The sequence below is a fragment of the Rhamphochromis longiceps genome, linkage group LG15, assembly GCF_057381845.1.
Source record: "Rhamphochromis longiceps isolate RC_006_pf linkage group LG15, R_longiceps_female_GT1.1, whole genome shotgun sequence".
Lineage (NCBI taxonomy): Eukaryota > Metazoa > Chordata > Actinopteri > Cichliformes > Cichlidae > Rhamphochromis > Rhamphochromis longiceps.
The window spans coordinates 1,237,545-1,257,645 of NC_140571.1; the positions used below are offsets into that span (position 1 = coordinate 1,237,545).

General features: G+C 41.9%; 2 protein-coding genes across 2 annotated transcripts in view; one reads left to right on the top strand and one right to left on the bottom strand.

The window, feature by feature from the left end:
- Positions 1–6,213: 6,213 nt before the first annotated feature.
- On the bottom strand, positions 6,214–13,367 carry LOC146651753 (uncharacterized). Its single transcript, XM_085383240.1, has 3 exons — positions 10,328–13,367; positions 8,768–8,911; positions 6,214–6,593 (listed from the first exon to the last, which is right to left on the bottom strand). The coding sequence occupies exons 1-3, from the start codon at positions 13,365–13,367 to the stop codon at positions 6,475–6,477; spliced, it is 3,303 nt and encodes a 1,100-aa protein (XP_085239366.1). The 3' UTR covers positions 6,214–6,474.
- Positions 13,368–15,494: 2,127 nt separating this feature from the next.
- vsnl1a (visinin-like 1a) overlaps positions 15,495–20,101 on the top strand; it is a 36,392-nt gene continuing 31,785 nt past the window's right edge. The window contains exon 1 of the mRNA XM_085382034.1: positions 15,495–15,762. The gene's annotated coding sequence lies outside the window, so the exon portion shown is untranslated. The remainder of the gene's footprint in view (positions 15,763–20,101) is intronic.

Below are 20,101 nucleotides of genomic sequence, written 5' to 3' on the forward strand. Positions count from 1 at the left end.
CCAGCCAGAGGAAGTGCAGTGGCATTTTGAATGTTCACAGAGCCACGTTGTTGACCATGCTGTTTGCAAACCTTAAATAAAATGTCAGGACAACTGCCCCATTTGGCAACTCATCCCTCCTCCACCGTGGGTCGAGCTGATCTGCGCTCTGCAGTGAGTCAGCGACGAACCTGTTTATTGGACCGACGCTGCTGTTTGTCGCACTCGGACGAGTCTCCCGTCCGGTCAACGCCAATTTAATCAGAGCTTTTCAGAGGCGGCGAAACAATAACGCAGCGCCGTGTCATAACAGCAGACTGTGAAATCCTCTTATTGTGCTTTCTCTCGGCCTGCTACGCTTCATCCCGTTCCACACCAAACACAGATTACAGTGCTGAGAGACTGTGTGAAGACACTTTTCACCAATATTGCACGTTCACTTTTGATTTAGCAGCTTTGAGCTTATGAAACGTCCACTGAACACTGTTTGTGTCCCGGTCTACTCCCAGGTGACATCGCATCAGGTTCAAAATGAAGAGCAGCACACTTTTATTAAAAGTAACCATCACGTGAAATTTCTACAATCAAAATCACTTTCATGCTACTACAGTCCAGCAGTGAATTGCAGTAGAGTGCATTACTGCTGGTGCAAGCGTGTGAATGAGCATGGATCCAGATGACACATGTTAGAAACATACTCTGCTGTAAACAAGCTTTTAATAATGGATTGGATTTATATAGCGCTTTACAATACCACTATTCATTCACTCTCACACACTGGTGGAGGCAGCTACAGTTGTAGCCACAGCTGCCCTGGGGCAGACTGACAGAAGCGAGGCTGCCATATCGCGCCATCGGCCCCTCCGGCCAACACCAGTAGGGTAAAGTGTCTTGCCCAAGGACACAACGACCAGGACAGAGAGCCCGGGGATCGAACCGGCGACCTTCCGGTTACAGATGCGATTCCCACCCCCCTGAGCCACGGTGGAACCAGTGTCTTCATATAAAGGTAAAAAGAATAAGATGCTACACTTTCCTGGAGAATCCTTAATTGCATATTTAGTGCTCCCATTTTGCTTATGTCCTGGCCCAAAGAAAAAGTCGAAATTGAAAGCCGCCTCATAACTGCTCTTGCTAGCTGATGAAATATTGAACACATATCAGCTGATTCCTCATTAATTATCGCCTAAATTTCCAGTAATAAGCTTTCTAAGTATAGGCCTTGGTAGTTCTTCCTACGCAGTGTAGTCACGTAGATGATTCAAAGGGCATAAAGCGAGGGAGGAAACACGTCTACTCTGCATCTTCAGGGTCTCTCCGTGTACATAATAACATTACTTGGACCCTCATGCTGGGATAATGCCGTCCTCCATTCTGCCAATGAAATAAACAAATGTGTGCATGTCTAATCCCTTTCATTTTAGTGGTGGGGACGAAATTAACAAACACAGGATTAAATCCCTGCCAGGTTTCACTTCTTGTATTGTTTTACATCTCGGGTCCTCGCGTTGCTAGGAGCTCATAATTTGTGCTAAGTGAAATATACAATGAAGCTTTTGATATGGGGGAGGAGTCATTTTGTAAGAACATGAAAAGAAAAAAGTGATAAATTCTGGCTTCACTGGAGCCTTTGAAGTCTTTTTACTGTTTCTAAAGCTGGGATGTTTCTTTCATGCTACATGGAGAAGAAGCAGATAAGCATTTAAAGAAACCTTGTATCACATCCAACATAAAAGGGAAAGGAAAACTCTGCTGTTTGAGTTATTTTATTCAGAAGAAGAAATCCAAGTTTGAAACTTCGTCCCACTTGAGCTGTTTCTAAGTCTGTTCATTATTCCCAGTTAGTATTACTGGGTAGCTAGAACACTGACAGAGGTGGTAGTGTTACACATAATTACACATCTTTATCATTGTGCAAAGCATTGCACTAATCATGACAGTGTTTTTAATCTAAAACGTTAGTCATTTAGGTCTTTTTAGTCAGATGAAACGACAGCTGTGGTTAGCAGATTTGTAGGGATGGAGTCAACCCAAGACCTCGAGGAAGCTTCGGATTCCTCCACGACAAGCGGCGCCTTAAATCCTCTCAGCTATTAAAGGACTAAACCATTATTTACTCACAGGTGAGCTCACCAAATTCTTTTTCGTTTGAAAACGCATCGTTTTCTCTCCGTTTTGGCCTCCCGTCCACACTGAGACGTAGCGTCAGTGTGGACAGTGAAAACGATGAGTTTCTAAAACGACGACACATGTCAGTCATATGATGCAGTCATGTGACCAATTAACCCAAGATAGCAGAGTGGTTTTGTTTCGTTTCACGTAAATGGCCTCCTTGACTCGGCGCTTACATCCTCAGAGTCCAGGCCTGACGAGGTGGCTCTTCTGTGTTGTGCCATCCGCCTGTTTGGTTTCCCCGATGCATAAATGCTGGCAATCTTCTTGGCATTTACCAGCAGAGACTATGTTACTCCGTTTGTGCTGCGGGACCGGATTCTTGGGGTGAACCAATATTTTTTGCACAGCATGTTTTGGGGTTTGAAAGCCCGAACCACTGATCGTCAGTGGTGCTAGTTTCAGCAGAATCAACTTTTTGGGATATGCATTTGACCGTTTTCTAATAATTGTTAAATATTTTATATTTTAATCTTACATCTCAGCACCATCATGAACAAAAAAATCCATGTAGAGAAATTCCCCACACTCCCTTAACCCATGGCCTATCCTGGGACCTGGTCTCCCGACCCAGGGGAAGCATTTCCCCAAACACCCTGAGAGGACACTGCAAACATGTAAGTAATCACATTTCAACAAGAAACTTCTTTACACCAACACTTTTTCCTCAAGACTTTACACACAAACATCTGTCTTGTTTTTGCTAACCAGTAGACCTTATTTGCTCCCAGTAAACATTTTTTCCTCCACACTTCCTAATGAGGAGCAGCTGTGCAGGTCCTAGAACAAAAGGCCTACTCGCTAATTATTATTAATTAGATCATTCATAAATACCCAATAAATATTCAATAAATAATTAAACTTCTTGTATGCAAATGGTCATATATATATATATGTATATATAGAGAGAGGGAGAGATAGATATGTACATATGTATATATAATGTAAGTGCTGTACCAGTTACCACAATGAAAATACATATGTAAGGGAGACCTCTTCATTACAGAGCTACTGACTGGGGATATTTACAGGTGGTGGGAAAAACTAGTATTCCATATAGTCCTGCTTAGAATAACATCCATCCATCCATTCGCTTCTGCTTCTCCTTTTCAGGGTTGCGGGGGGCGCTGGAGCCTATCCCAGCTGTCTTAGGGCGAGAGGCGGGGTACACCCTGGACAGGTCGCCAGTCTGTCGCAGGGCCAACACACAGGGACAGACAACCAACCGCACTCACATTCACACCTGTGGGCAATTTAGATCAATTAACCTATGCTTAGAATACGTGGAAGACAGATGGCTAATTGATTAGCCAACTGTAACTGTACTTGGTTGTCAAACTAACACTTGAGTGTGGAGGCATTTTATATTATTTGGACAAAAGTACCAGGCTACATATAGATTACAACTACAGAACCTGGATGGCCATGGAAATCCATGATACTTACCTTGGTTAAGTTTTTATACTAATGTTAATGCCAGCTCGGATAGCGAGGAGAGAGAACCTCACAAACCGATTTATCGCAACAGCATCATCCTATTACAGTATCATGCAGACTCTGTCAGCTCTTTGGAACAACCTGTTCTTCTACAGCTGTAAAAGCAGACATAGGACTTTATGCACATGTGACAATGAGACTGAAAATACCTGCATTCAAAGTTTACATGTGTCACATCTCCATATGATCTTAATCTGTGTGGACTGCTCTCTGCCTGCTAGGCTTTATTTGTTTAAATGAATTCTACATACACATAAAAAGCTAGTATTTGAAGCACATTAAGTCATTTTACCCTCATTATTTTCATTTTAATCCATGTCCTCATTACCATGTGATTAGTGATTACTCTTTTAAAAAAGCAGCAAATGCAGAATCAAATTTTCAAACTGCTTTCGCAGAAACTCTGACACAGCCAGCAGATATAGCACCACTACTGCGTATTTCAGCAATTTAAAGGACATTTAAAATCAAGTTCTTGTGCAATTTTACAAACACGTACACAAAATATATAGCAGGCAAAAGTCGTTCTAGACTTTGTATCTCAATCTCTCCCCACAAGAACAGCACAGAAACATTTGTAAAGATCTGAGAACAGAGACACAGTTACTGGAACCGTTGGTGACCACAGATAACAAGCTAAGGCTGACCAGTATTCTTACTGGATACCATTATGCATCACAAGTGCATCACTTTGCCAAATGTGTTTTACAAAGTGTGAATGTGTTTCATTTCTTAATAAATAATAAAATCATCTTAATAAAGTTAATAAAGCTACTTATTCACAAGGAGTCATCGCAGCGGGTCGCTCAGACAACTTCCTGTCAAAGCGCCCAATCTGCAAAAAGAGTTCCTGAGATCTACACACTGAGAGCAGTGTAAGAGTTCGTGCACTTCCGTTTCTATGTATGGTAAGTATAGTTCATCAACTGGAAAACTGTCTGGAATGAACTTCTCATCCCCATTATGTGCAAAAAAGGCTCATCATTCCTTTATTCAGAAATGTGACCATTATGTAACAGTTGCTAACACACTCGACTGCACGTCTAGTTAAGTGTTACTAAAACATGACGATTACAGGCTGGTGTGTAATCAATAAGAAATGATTAAAGATGAAATAGCAGCAGTTGGAGATGGAAATATGGTATCATTAAACACAATGATGGAACATTAAGCTATTAGAATAATCGCTATTGATAAATGAATAATGTATTAAGAAATTAGCAGTTTGTAGGAGTCATAAAAAAAATCTGTCATTAAAAAGAAAGTGAGCTGAAAATGTCTCCGAGAGGGGAAATATCCACACGAAGAAAGGAGCGGCAACAAATCAGCAAACTGGGCAAACATGGCGCAGACACAACTAGCACTGACAAAATCATTACCAACAAACCCAAAAGGAGAGAAATCTAATTCTACACCCACAGCCTTCACAGACTGGGCCTGATTAAAAAGGCAGATTGAATGTTTAGCGTCTGAATCCAATTATTTTTGGAAAGCCATGCCGTGGCATTGTTTCTCTTTGATTTGTACTTGCCCGTCTGCCAGCTGAGGCACCTTGCTCACTGAGACAAAGAAAAGTTCCACCGTTTCGATTCTGAGATGTGATGAAAACATTAAATAAAAAATCTCGTTCCAAAATCTCGAAAAACAGGCGTGAATACAACACTGCTCAAACTGGGGGACACCAGTTAATAAAAGGACCAAATGGAGCCAATTTGAAGAGAAATGTCCTGATTACGAAACAAAATGTGTCATGTGACTTGTACTTTTTCATGTGTCTCCTGTTTAAAAAGAACTTGTAATATGTATAAAATTCTGACATAATAATGGCAATGCTATGATACAAATCCCCAATGTGGAGCAAACTCCTCCAATTTTAATAAAATGTCTGAATTGAGAATAAAAACAGTCCCATTCACTTTACAAACGAGGAGCTGTGAATGTAAGCGAACCTTAAAAGCACTTCTGATACTGTTGCTAGAACTTAAACTGAGGTGTCCCTTCCACTGCCTGCAGCCAGCATAACCACTGCTGACTCAGAGTTCAGATCAGCTCAGCTCAGTTCTGAAAGAGGAGCTTACATTGTTTTAAGACTAGAAGGTTTTAAATACACGAGTGGAGTAAATTTGTATTCATTTCATTAATATTTGCTGGTATTTTGTGCTTCAGTAGTTTGTCTGAAAGCTGCTTGAGGACGCTACAGTCGCCCAGCTGCTGAGAAAAAGTAAACGTAAAGAATGTAACGCAAGAAAAAGCAACAATCTGATCAAGTTTTTAATAACACTGCAGGAAACTGCCACTAATGATGGAATAACATTAAAACAAGGAAAACTGCACAAGAGATCAGAGTTTTCCAACAGATACAGCCACGCATAGTGTGGACATCAGAAACATATTTGAATAAATAAAGCAGTTTCAGTACTGAACTCCAGCTAACAGGAGAACAGTTCAGGACAACAGTAACAGCAGAATGCAAAGATAACACACCACACCCATACAGCTAGAAAGAAGCAGATAAATACAGTATATCAATAAGTTAATAAATACATAAAGATCTAAATGTTTTGCCATTAAAAACCTGAATATTTTTCCGGCTTAGACAATGTGGAGAAATACTAAGAACGGATCCTTGTCAGGATATTTTATGGACCCAAACATCTTTGGATAACGGGGGAACTAAAATGTACGGAAACCTCAACAACTCAGGAAAAGATAACAGGAACGCTGTAAATCCGATAATAACCCTCGAGGTCGTGAACACTGCATCACAAAGCTTCACACGAGGTTGTTTACACTCGCACACCTCACCCTTGATTGCATGTCCAACGCTCACTTATAGGGGCGGGGCCGGTGCAGGTGTTTGGTCTTGGCTCTCTTTGAAAGTCCAACCCGGATCGGCCGTGCACATGTTTTCAGCGGCTCTAGTCTCCTGGGCTGCTCAGGGGCTCCTGCACACAACACACACCATAAACACATCCTTGGTGACTCATGTGTCTTCTGTCTCAGAGCGTGACACTATATGCAGTCCATTTCCTACTAAACATTCTGCTCTCTATATTTTTAAAAGTTCAATCACTCCTAACCAGCTATTCCTGCACCTTCCTGTTTCTCTATGGCTCCAGAGAGGTGTGTGTGTGTGACGAGTCAACAAGACATTTAATGTTCTCTGCCTGTGTTAGCTGGCACCAGAAATACTAATCAGTAAAACAGATAGTATTTGATTAACATGCAAAGACATTTACCTGTAGGTGTTACTACCTGGCTATGCCACTCTGTCTTTGAATTAAACAAATTAGGTGAAATGTAAGACATGTGACAGCTGCATGTGTTAAAGTAAATTGGCATATAACTACACAACATAACCACATTGTGCAGATGCATGTGGACATTAAAATGCAAGAAAACAGGCTGCTTCCCCAAGTGCTGCTAATGTTGGCCACAATCATCAACCTGAGATGACACTGTGTGCGTGTTTGCAGTATTATACACAGCAAAAATAAGAGCCACACATTTCATATACTAACGCTGAAAAGATTAACATGACAGAGTAGCGCTGCTATTAGACTTATTCTGTCCTGCATAGGGCTGTGCGATATGACCAAAATCTCAGGTCCCGATATCAGACATCTATCGTCCCGGTAACGATATAAGTCACAAAAATGTAACATTTTTCTGTAAATTCTGTGAATCTCGGGCAGCTCGACTTGCGTGAAGTGTTTCCAGCTGCGCGTCCTTTACCCGGAGTCGAGTGTTTTAACAATGCATGAAAATACATTTTTAGAGATAAGTTGTAACGGCCGCCGTTTTCTTTGTGAGTATTTATTACACGGCGTGCTGCGGGGAAAAGCCTGTTCTAACGTTTGAGTCTAAGCTTTATTTTTTAGCACCTGACGGCTCTTTTTTTACTTCTCATCCGTAAATACTCTGCATCTTTCACGTGATTCAGTTTATTTTGAAAAGTCTCAACAGGATCTTGAGCTTTATTGTGAAAGGTTTATGTGGAACATAAACAAGCAGACATGCGAAGGCGTTACCGTCGCTGTTGCTAACAACAACGCATAAAAACAGGCGCTTGTCCGTCCGTAGTGCGGTTCTATTAAATATAAGAGAAAGAGAGAACTTTAAGAAATGAATACAGCCACTACAGTGACCATCAGAACCATGTAAAAATATTGCCGTAAACAGTTTTTGTGACACCACGAAACAAACGATAGCATAAAATGAAACGATAGATGTTTTTATATCGTTATATCGAACAGTCCTAGTCCTGCATACAGAAAAGGAGAAAACATTGCATCTCCAGAAAGGCAGGTGGTAAGATTCCTCTCCTGTTAAACACTCAGAGGCACACTTGGGGTTATAAATGCAGTACAAACCCATTCTGTTCAAATGTCTATTTTTGACAAAGCGATTAGTCTAAAATATTACTGAATGAGCTACACTATTCCCCTCTGGCCCCTCTTTAAATCCTGGAAAAAATATGAATCCCATCCCAAGTGTTTTATCCATGAGATGTTTTTAAGTATAAGCTCAGCCTTTACATATAACTCACTGTGGCTCAGTTGTTCCATAAGAGTCAAACACATAAAGGATGGAGACCACACTTCCTGTTTGTGCTCCATCTCCCGGGGCTCTGAAAGCAGCATATTGACAGGCAGAGAAGAAGCACTCGCTAATTCTGTCCTACTGTATTTGCTGCTCTGTTTACCCTTCAGCCCATGTTTCTGCATTCGTGGAGCGTGTTATCGTTCCACCGCAGCATATTGTGGAAGGGGAGGGAACATTAATGAGAGTACGCTGTGTCAGGTTGAAATGACAAATCAATAAAAGTAATTATATTTCCACAGTGAATTAACCCAGCTGACCTTTTAATCACCCGCTGCTCTGTAAAAACAGTGTTAACTGAAAACAATGGAATAAAAGAGCACTTAACTCTAATTAAACAACTCTCATGAAATGTTTTTTTCAAGCCTGTCATTTTTCCTTCTGACGTTTTCAACCATGTTATTTATGTTAATCACAGAGACACTTTGTTGCTCCTTTTCTTCATAAATATATTCATCTTTGTTGTGTATTTCTTTTTAACAGAGGCCAGAAATATTGAATTAAATCAGCTGTGAACCTCTGTGTTTCTCTGCAACAGGAGCTTCCCGGCACAGGTGTCCGCTAAGAGGCACTTCCTGCTCTCCGTCACTACTGACAGCAGTCCGAGAAACCACCGGATCACCTTCACACATGTCCAGGCTGTGGTCCTCGGCAACATCATCTAAAAATTTGAAAACAATAAACAGAAAACAATATATTTTTCCACTGAGCAGTCAAAATCAGAACAAACTGGCAGAATTATCAGGATATCCAAGAAGAATCAGTTGAGCTCCTAATTGAACCAATATATAGTTATATACAGTGGATTATGGACAGTATATACATGATGAAAGTCATCCATTGGTTTATAAAGCACTGTTAGGAAGCCTCTTGACCACTGTCACCTTTATCTGTTGAAAGTAACTTTAGGAAGGATGACTGAGAACCCTTGCTTCATTTTTCAGACGCTGGACTGAAACAGCTGAAGTTCATCAAACTTTTAATTCCATGTGAGTCAGTTCTACTTATTATTTTTGATAATGTTAACTATTTTGCATATCAAGTACCAGCTACTTTAAAAATATAATTTAATTTGCTTTATTTGCTTAAATTATATGACAGACATCTTTGGAAGCTTTTGATTCCTGGGGTCAATCTGACCCAAACGTAAAAGATATTAGTTTTTAGTTTTTGATATAACAGCTGGGATGATTTAACTTAAATGGAGTAAAAGTAAAATTTGCTTGTCTTTTATCAATTTTTCAGGTTCTTGCACTTATATCATGAACCAAGTTTAACAAATTGTTTTGGATTTTATTTCGCTTTGGGGTTTTTTTTTGGTTGCTTTTACATCTTTTTGTAACATTACATAAAAACTAAGGTACAATAATGAATGCTATCATGTCATAGTCTGACCACAGAGTCTAATCATCTCTGTTAGTCATGAGAAACAAATACGTGTATTTCTGCAAACTATTCATTGATGATTTATTCGTCTGAGCATGCTAGCTTGGATTTGGACATCTAAATAAGGACAGTGTACATGAGGGCTGTCACAGTACTAGAACTTCAAACGTAATACCGATACCCAGGAAACTACTCGTCACTTGAAAAACAACTAAGAGGCTCTTATTATTGACCACAGCTGTGAGGTAGTCCTTTAATAACATGAGATGACTAATGTGGTTATTTAACTGCTAACAGTTCAGTGGGTGACATTAAAGTATGCACTCGTAAGGTTAACGTTGTAGTAACAGGAACTTTACTGACCTCTTTAATACTTCACAAAGTGTTTTTCAGTGTTTTGAAAGTCAGTAACAGGAAGTGCCGTGTGCCTGTCTGGGTGAAGTTAGGTCAACTGGAGGAGGTGAAGACAGCACTGCTGGTATTGATGCAGTTGCAAATTAATGCATACACTTAAATAGAATTTTAAGTATCGATTAGAGCTTAAGTATTAGTATTTTTAACAACCCTAGTTTAAACTGTGCAGCTGAAGTATCTTATTTGAACAGTCAATGGAAATGCCTGGGGTGCTTACTGCTGTATCTCACGGGCGCTGTCAGTATTACTGTGTTTGCTCTATCCTACGTATAACTACCTGATGCAGCGCCTCTGTGGCGTCCCACGTCTGGACTGGTGAGACACTCTGTCCGTTCTGAAGCGCTGCCTTCCAAGACTTTAGTTCTGTCAGTGCACTGCTCAGGCGAGATGAAGTTTGCTTTGCAGTCGCTTTCAAAGTCATTTCTACTGATCTCAAAAAACAAATTCAGCTCTTTCAAGACCGAGTCGAACTGGTTTTTCATTTCAAACTCAGCACAGCTGTTCACACCAGAGGCAGGGCTGTCACTCTCAGCGGAAACAGTAGGGGACATTAACTCTGGGTTTAATTCATCCTGAATGCGCTCAGAGGAATCACGGACCGATTCACAGTTAGGCTCTCGCTCGGGCCATTCGAGAGCAATGGCATCTGCTCCTAAGATGAAGTTTGGGAGTTCATTACAGGCAGAATCGCTGCTAAGAAGCCTGTTTGCCATGTTCTCAGTGATACACTCCTCCTCTTCTGGTATCCTCTCACGCATGTTGCTTTCTGCCACTGACATAAAGTGGTATAGCAGCTGCCCAGGCGAGCTGACGAGGACAGGGATGTTGCCCACTCCAGTGGCGTCATCATCATCTAGTGAGAGTTGGATCTTTTCGAAAGTGTCAAACCCCTCCGGCACTAGGTTACAGAGAGCAGATGGCAATGGGGAAAATCTGTCAATGCAGTTTATGGAAGTGGGATTACTGTGAGCCTTCTGTGAATGGCTTAAATTGCCCTGACACGGTACGACTGCATCGCTTGTTGAAGGCAAACTGAAGGCTGAAAAGTCAGCTTTATTTTCAGCTTTGTCTTGGCAATCAGAGACACAACTAAGCTTGTGTTCTTGTCCATCTTCGCTTCCCAAGGGCAATGTGCTCCACTCTGTCCATTCATCAGCGCCATCACCAGATGACAGTTGAGTCACGTCTGCTTTGTGGTCATTTTGCTGCTGAACATAATCCTCAGATTGCACCAGTGTTGCTGAGTTTTCAGGCCCATCAGTTTTCATTTCGTCTCCAACTTCTGTCACTTCTTTTCTTTCCTCTTCTCCAACTTCTGTCATGGAAATATCAGCACTGAATGGTTGGTCAGACAAACGCTCGAGCTTGCTTCTTTGTTCAGTTTCAGTGAGCTTTAATTCACTGTCCCATTCATGTGCTTCACCCTCGCTGCATTCTGCCTTGCAATCACAAGTAAGTAGTTCAGTTGTGTTATCCTTGTGCTGTCCATTCTGCAGTAGCGGTTTTTCCTCCAACTCCACTGTCCTCTTCGGGTTCATATAGTCATTCATCTCCAATTCTTTCACAAAACAGATTTCTTTGCTTTCTTTTATCACAGCTGTCATGTCCACGCTGTCAATTTCTCTCTGTGAATGTTCGACTTCCGACGTCTCCAGGGGGTCAAGCCTGACAGAAAAACAGCTGGAGCGACTCTGCTCTTTGAACTCGTGTCCCATGGAACCGTGGCTTCCTTGTATTGCATGATCCCCAGGAGGGAGAGGCTTTGTAGGGCTCCTGCTGAACCTGGATTTCCATTGACAGTCACATTCAGTGAAAGTCTTGTGCGTTTCATTGGTGGTGACGGAAGAAGACTGTAGTCCTGCCTGACAGAAGTCATCGTTTGCACCTTCCTGATGCCATGTCCTGCTTTCATTATTAAAGCACTCTGTCCGGTCGGGACATGAAACCTTTTCTGATGTCCTCATGTGGGAATGGAGTAGAAGAGGCATTTCCATCTTGTCGACTTCTACTGATGGAGATAATTTGGGACCTGCGGCGCTTGCTGAGTTACAGCAGTTTTCTTCAGCTTCCCTGTCAGTTTCACTACAGATCGCAGGGTCAATTACATGGAAAGGGCCTTCATCATTATCTCCTTCAGCCGGCTCTTGACTGATTCTAGCCGGCAACGTAGTCACTGTTGTGTGATCAGCTGTTTCACTCTGAGCTTTGGCTATTATCTTGCAAGCACCATCCGCTCTTTTTTCCCCACAGAGGTCATCAACATCGAGATTCGGGCTCTCATTTGCAGGATTTCTTTCTAACATCACATCATGAGAAAGAATTGATCCTTCACCGCATACAGCAGCAAAAAGGATGAGGGCTTTCTTATTAACTTGGCCTTCTGTTTTCCCATCACAGACAGAAACATTTTCCTTCTCACAGAACTGTAATCCTGAATCATTTTTTTCCTTTTTCCCAGCTTCTACCAAGTTCCCAGAGGGCTCTTCTACAGGGTCTGAACAGAGTGGTTTAGAATCTGCATAATCACTGGAAGATCTCTTACGCTCACTCTCTTCCTTAGTGAAAACAATATACTCATTAAACTCAGGTTCAGTCCTCTTCTGAGTCGTCTCTACAACTTCAGCAAATTGGCTCCTTGTGCTACAGTAACCTACGTCACAGACTGACTCTTTATTAGTACAATTAGGCTGACATCTGACCTCTTCATTTCTCGTCTGCATTTCATTGACATTTTTTTGTACCTGTCTCCCATATTTTTCATTTCCAGTGGAAGGACTGCAACCACCAGGGGTTTGATCTTTAATGGATGTCCCTGGTAGCCTGCCATCAGAATGACTGGATGTGTTAGTACTGGCTATGGTGGCAGACTCTCCTAATGAACCATCTGTATCATCTGACTGGTAAAAGCTGAGTTTGTCTGTTTCAGTAACTGGAAGCTGCTCCTCTTTCCCCAGGAGTAGGTAGCTCTCAGTGGGAATAAAACACACTTTAGATGATTCCACGTGTGTACTCTTATTGTATGAAGTCACCTCAGTATTAGGACTGACGTCAGACTTAGTGTCTTGTGGTCGCTCCTGAGATTTCTCATCTTCCAAACATTCAAATGTGTTAATCAGGCCTTCGGTTTTCTGCAGGGTACTTGCTGATGATGGGAAATGATTAGTTTTCCTAAATGTCAAAAGCTCTGGAAAGTCGAACTTGCTTAACCCACTGTGGTCATTCATCACTCTACACTCAGGTCTGGATCGTTTTGGGGAGGGTGGTGACGTGAGCTCCCTCTCTGTTTGTGAGATGTCATCATCTTGTGGGACTTTCATGTTCTCATCGAATTATAAAACCTAAAAAAAAGCCCACCACAGTGTGAGCTCTGCATCTGGAAGCTACACAGCTCAAATCCGAGTGTTACTCGTCAAATAAGCAATCATGTCCAGAATGTTGCTAATACAAAACTTACTGTTGGCAAATAACATTTTTAGGAAGAAAAAACACGATGCAGAGGCTGGATTACAAAGGCATCATTATAACAATGCTGGTGAACAATGAGCTACTTCATCATGTACAAGAGTGCACATTTCATTACACAACAGCACGTGCAGCATCTCACCTTATGACTCCAATCACATGGAAGTAATCCCCCAACAATCCTTTAAAGAAACAAAAGATAATATTGTGTTATTCTAGTATCAAGTACTGATGTGGTTTCTGACCATACCACTGACGGTTACACACTATACACCTCAGTACCAGTACTTTGTGTACAATGAGCATGATAAGCCTCTTTTTATAAGATATTTTGACTGATCAAATAACATATTAACGAGTTTTACTAGCATCTTTTACATCAGCTCCCACAGCAACTGAGCCATGACCCTATAACCTAAAACAGAAACAGCTGAGTGGAAGTCAGTCAGCATTCATTTCATGATTTGTGCTTCTAACATGTCAAACTGCTGCCATTACCCACACAAAAGACAGAAGGAAGAATTTCAGGACAACAGGGTGCCTGGCATATCCTGTCACACATAAATGCTGTAATGGTCTACTACATGATATATACACTATAGTATTAGTATTTAGTATTTATTTATTTATTGTCATTGTCAAGAACAATGAAATTGCGTTTGGGGCTTCCATACAACCCAAAATATATGGAGAGTATTGGGTCACATCCCTTAACGTTTGAATTCACGTGTTTTCAGTCCCATTGAAACAGGTGTATAAAACCAAGCACATAACCGTGCAGTCTGCCTTTATAAACATTTTTTAAAGAATGGATTGTCCTAAAGAGCTCAATGATTTCAGGTATGCTACTGTAATAGAATATCATCATTGCAACAAGCCAGTTTGTGATATTCTAATCAGCTGTGAGTAGAATTAATCCAAACTCAAAGCATTTAGACACCACAGCAGCTCAGCCACAAATGGCACACCAGCTAAACTTGGAGCAGGGCTGCTGAGGTGTATAGTGTGTCAAGGTCACTAAAGCTCTGCTGACTCAATTTTCTGTAAAGCTCCATTAACATCAGCACAAAACTATGCACCAGGAGCTTCATGACAGCTGCTGTAGGTGTAGCTTGTAGCTGGCTTAGTAAAACAACCACAAAAGAAATTCTCCAAAGACGGAAAACAGGTGTAGATGTTAATCACCACTGTCGTGAACAACGATCAAAAAACTAAAGAATGCCACGATGAAATATTTCATTACTGTACTCATGCTACTATAACAAGGTAGTGTCCTGTAGCTAGCAAAGGTAAAAAGAGACTTAGGTTTGCTAGCTGTTAGCCTTCATTTAGCCTTTACTTTCTAGCCATTGCAACAGAACTAACAGTTCATACAAAGTGCCTGCCTCTTCAGAGATCCCTAAATTACTCTTTAAAGTCACTTGTAATAGTGTAACTTGGTTTTTGTATGTTAGGCTTTATAGAGGTAATATTTACAAGTGAAGCTAGCTGGCTTCTCACTAGCTTAGTTCGTGATATTGCTATAATAATGAAAGAAAGACTGCGACTTTGTTTTACACTGTAAGCTACACTGACTCTCTAGATGCTGAGAGTTACGTTTTTTGCCCCACATTTGTTACCTTCTGAAGGAAAGCTTTTTCACCAGGCTGCTGTATTTACAATCGCTGGCCAACTGATGTCCCACATTTGGCGCGAAACTAACAGGGCTGATTAATATGACGTAACTAAGGCTTTAGCTAACATAAAGTCAACACCATCGATATTAGCCTCTGCTCTTTAACACATTGAAATGTGTATTTCTGACACTGGAAGGCAAAGAAAGGTTTGTATTACTTCACAAAATATTATTGGGGACACAAACGCTGGTGTTTGTCTGCTCCTCGCTGCCTTTATTGTCTGTATCGGTGATCCACAGCCACAGGCTGGCAGCGGGAGCGAGGCAGACGCACACTGCGCGCTCTCTCAGTATCTGTCTCCTCCTCTCAGCACATCAGCAGCAGTTTGTGTTGCGCAGCATCATCCTACGGACCTGCACAGCTTCCTCTCTGTAAAAGCCCGACTTCTCCCCAGCATTAAACTAAAATTAAATAAATCCAACAACCCAAAAGGCACCGCTAATCTTCAGCTCGACAGAAGAGCATTTCTTGCTGTTTGCCGTGCTCGCAGGTGTTTTCTTTCTCTTTTCTTTCTTTTGGACCACTCCAGACACCAGACCGGACTCCACACTCGTTGACTCCACACTCTCGCAAGGTAGGATGAAGGCTTTGCGTAAAATCTTGACAGATGCAGGAAAATCTAATTATTATTGTACTGCTCGGCATCATCTCAGTTTATATTTGTTTATATTTATATCAGCATGATGCAACTCAGTGCGTCATCCTTTCGGTATCATAAGGCTAATGTATCGATGTATTGTGGTTGAAGTCCATTTTAATAAGGACACACACACACACACACACACACACACACACATATATATATAACAGTACAGCCTTCTGATCATATCGCATTAGATAAACATGGTTGTTTCTTACCTGGGTTTACTCTTGCTGCTTACGCACACACACACACACACACACACACACACACACACACACACACACACACACACAAGGCTTGTGGATTTAACAACAAAAGTGAGGAGAGCGAGGCTGTTCTGTGTAACAGTGGGGACTGTGTGAAATTTGACGATTTGTACTTGTGACTTGCGTGGGGTGGGCTGCTATGACATGGCACCGTGTGGTGTGATGTGCTGTAGTTTGTCACTGGTGCTGATGTTGCGCAAGGTGCGTGTGTGTGTGTGTGTGTGTGTGTGTGCGTGCGTGCGTGCGTGCGTGCGTGTGTGTGTGTGTGTGTGCGTGCGTGCGTGCGTGCGTGCGTGTGTGTGTGTGTGTGTGTGTGTGTGTGTGTGTGCGTGCAAGAAGAAGACGGGGTGTGGTGTGTGTCCTTAACCCCAATCATCCTCAGTGGGAAGCGCCTGGTTGTTGTTTTTTTCTTTTGCAAATCAATCTTGCATGACCACATCACATCCACCAGCCCCATCCAATCATTGCTGCCCCCCCCCCCCCCCCCTCTCTACAGACACACATTAATCTCTCCTGTAATATTTGCCCAAATTAAAGCCTCAGATTGCTTTGCTCCTATCCTTGCTCGTCTTAGCCCGGACTCTGCCCGCCTCTCAAGGTCATCCATGTTGGCAAATGATGGCAAAGGGATAGTGTTATGTAACAGCCCACAGCCTGGCTCTGGAGCAGGTCTGTTGTGTCAGACCATACCTGTGTGCTGATGTGTAATTACATGATGTGTAATTACTATCTGTTGAACCCTCAGTGGACTGTGAGACAAAGGGCTATGACTCAGGTTTGGAGTCAGCATGGCGCTCTGCTCTGCATCGCACTGCAGAGTGACCCCTCGTCCCAGACTCAGCCCCACTCAACTCTCTTGCTAAAACAAACCACTGGCTGATGATGCACTAGCTGCCCCCCTTGGCCCTTTGTAGATGTGATTAACCGCCTCAATACATTACAGTGCATATAACTAAGTGTCATCAGGCGTATTTCTTTGGGGGGGTTGTCTCCAGTCACCTCCCTGATTGCTTTCCTTGCCTTCATCCCATTTCTTGCAGTGCGCCTTCTCTCTGGTGTTGACAGTGTAACAAAGTAAGAATGGAAACGAGTTTAGTCATTATTGCATTTGTTAGCCGAGAGGCGACGTTCATGTAAAAAGATACTTTTGATTCCATTTCTCATTTTATTGCAATTCAGTAAACATCAACAACAGGGGGAAGGTGACAGGGAGTTACCGGGCTCGTAGGCAGCTCGCAAGAATGACAGTCAGTGGAACAGCAGTGTTTTCAGATACACAGACCATGTGGGTTGCTTTGATACAGCCGATAAATACGTCACTCAAATCATCAGCTGCAGACATAAATGAAAGGTCTCAGAAAAAACGCTTTTAAAAAATGTGTAGGTTGAATAGGTTTTGAAATTGTGCCACGTGCCATGTTGCCTCGCGCGTCACTCTAAAGGCTGTGCAGGTTTTATATGAAGCGAGATGGGGTGGGAGGTATCAAGACGATGTGTGACTTGTCATTTTCACTCCTTGAGAAAGGATATATTTGCATTCTCTTATAAAAACACGATATTCATTTATAAGTCCAACTGAGGGTGTAACAGTGTGTGTGCGCGCTCGGTGTACATGCAGTTTTTATTCAGCCGAGAAGGTGTCGACATGTTTGCCTTGCCAGAAGAAAAAATTCTAAAAAGCTGTTGGCAATGATAATATATCAATTATATTTCTGAGATCTATGTGTTAACTCGAACTACACATGGAGTTAATGCTGTAAATGGTCTCACTGCACCAGCATATGCATCGGTCAGCCGTGTTAAACTGTGAGCACCAAGCTTGTCTTGGACGTCTCCTGTCCCAGTGTTGTTAAAGCTGAACATCGTTCTGCTGACTTTGAAGCCCGTCAGCCTTTTTTCTGATGTTACACAACATTTAAGTGTCTCAGCTGTTTCAGTAAAAATTACAGTCATTTACTTCCAGAAACCCAAGAGCCGCACCATGAAGCTGAGCCCATGAATTTTGCGTACCCCCCCTCCTGAAGGCTCAGCTATAGCACCGTGTGCTGTAAAGCTGGATCCTAGCAGCACGCTGGCACACTGCAGATGCAGATTCAGCCCTTGTTCAATGACTGGTGAGAGCAACACTTGCATTATGATGCGACGCTATTGTTAAGCAGGTTTTGAATGTTTTAGAGGAGAATTACCATTAACAGCGCAGAAGATGTTTGTGTCTTTTATCAAAAGTGCATTCAGTCCCTGGAGGTTCTGACGGGTAGCGTGCGCTGCCGCAGCGCTGCATATGCTGCTGCTTGCTCTTACTGTGCTCAGGGTGCTTTGAGATGTTCCTCAAATGTTTATGAGCTCCATTATCTTTGGGATGCAAAGTGCACTACAATTCATTCTCAATCAGCGAGCGTCTGTGACAGACCTGCGCTCCTAAACACATAAGTAATGCCTTCGTACATGCACACGTGCTTTATAAATACAAATGCATTTACTTTGTCTCTCTGTCACACAGTCACTTACTCACATATGCACTGACAGTAAGTGAGACCGTCTTCTGCTCACATCTCTTCCAGGGCACGGTGGCCTCCTGCTGCACTCAGGCTCCTCAGTTTCACTGCAACACTGAGGAGCTTTAACCTGCTGCTGCCCGTTACAGGGAAACGCTCGTTTACAGTCAATGTTTCACATCAAGCCTGTGCTACTTACCTTAAAGGGACCCTCGTTTCTACACATTTTTACTCTTGGACTAAAAATTGCTTTGTATGATTCACAGTTCCGAATATTTATTTATGCGCCTCATAAACAGAAAGCTTGAACAGCAGGTGGGAGGGGCTTGTTTCCTTAGAACGGCCTTATTAGTGATAATTGCTCTCAGTGACATCATACAGAGCCGAGCGTAGATTATCTTCAATATGAGCCAAATGCCTGAGCACTCGTACATACGCCAACGTCGTTATTTTCAATTTTTTTAATCAGCCATGTGCTGATGTTTCCTTTTTCTCTTTTTTCTCATTTGTAATTAAAAAACATTTTCACAAAGGAGCCTTATTTCATAATATAGCAGCGCCGTAGCTGTATAGCTGATTCACTTCTGTTGAATAATTGCAATTGCTGCCAAAAATCTTAGAAAGCCAGTTTAGTAGATTCTCACACTGACAGCACAGTGGAAGGATGACAGGCTGAGTTATGAATGAGGAAACTGTTCAGCTGCTTCTTTACAGAACGAGCTGAAAGCATTTAGGATGCCCAGCAGGTCACAGTAACACAGGCGTGCTTTTCTGCGCTCTTCAAAAGCTACTGTTTGAAGGATGCAAGGTTTGTTTTTAACTGAACATTTTTGAGTGTTCAGGTTGTATAATCTGTGTTATAACTACAAGCCAAGTACGTCTGCATTTACAGGTCATGGCTGGTGTAATCAGTGAGATGTTATTCTGCTGTAGCTTTATGTCCCAAAGCTCAGGTAATGATTAGCTCCAATAATATCCATGTATCTGAGTGTCTGGTTAATTTGTTGGTTTGAATGAATGAAGATGATTAAAACAAATTATGAACACACTGATGACACGCAGCAGTCCTGCCGCAGCTCCTCCCTCTGCGTTGTTCTTGTTCAGTGAGCAGCACACAGTAGTGGTGGGATGCGTCCAGTGTACTGCATCTGTTGCATCTGTTGCATCTGTTGGGCTGCTGTGATATCAGGGTTTTTCTGGAGTTTTTGGCTCCCTGAAAAGTCAGATCCAAAGTAAAATTGGAAACATTAAACAAAATCTTTAGTACATTTTCTAAAAGCAGTTTTTCTGTTTGTTTGTTTTTCTTTGAACAGTTTGGCTCATTTCAGCTTCATTTCGTTTTCTTTCACGAGGCAGTTGTTTGAGTGGATATGTGTTCGTGGTATGTGTGGCTTAGAGTCTGACTGATATCAGGTGATTGATCTGTTTTTCTTCTGATCGTGTTTTTAAAAAGTAACTAAGGAATAAAGTAACTAATTAGTTTTGAAAATAAGTAATCATTAAAGTAAT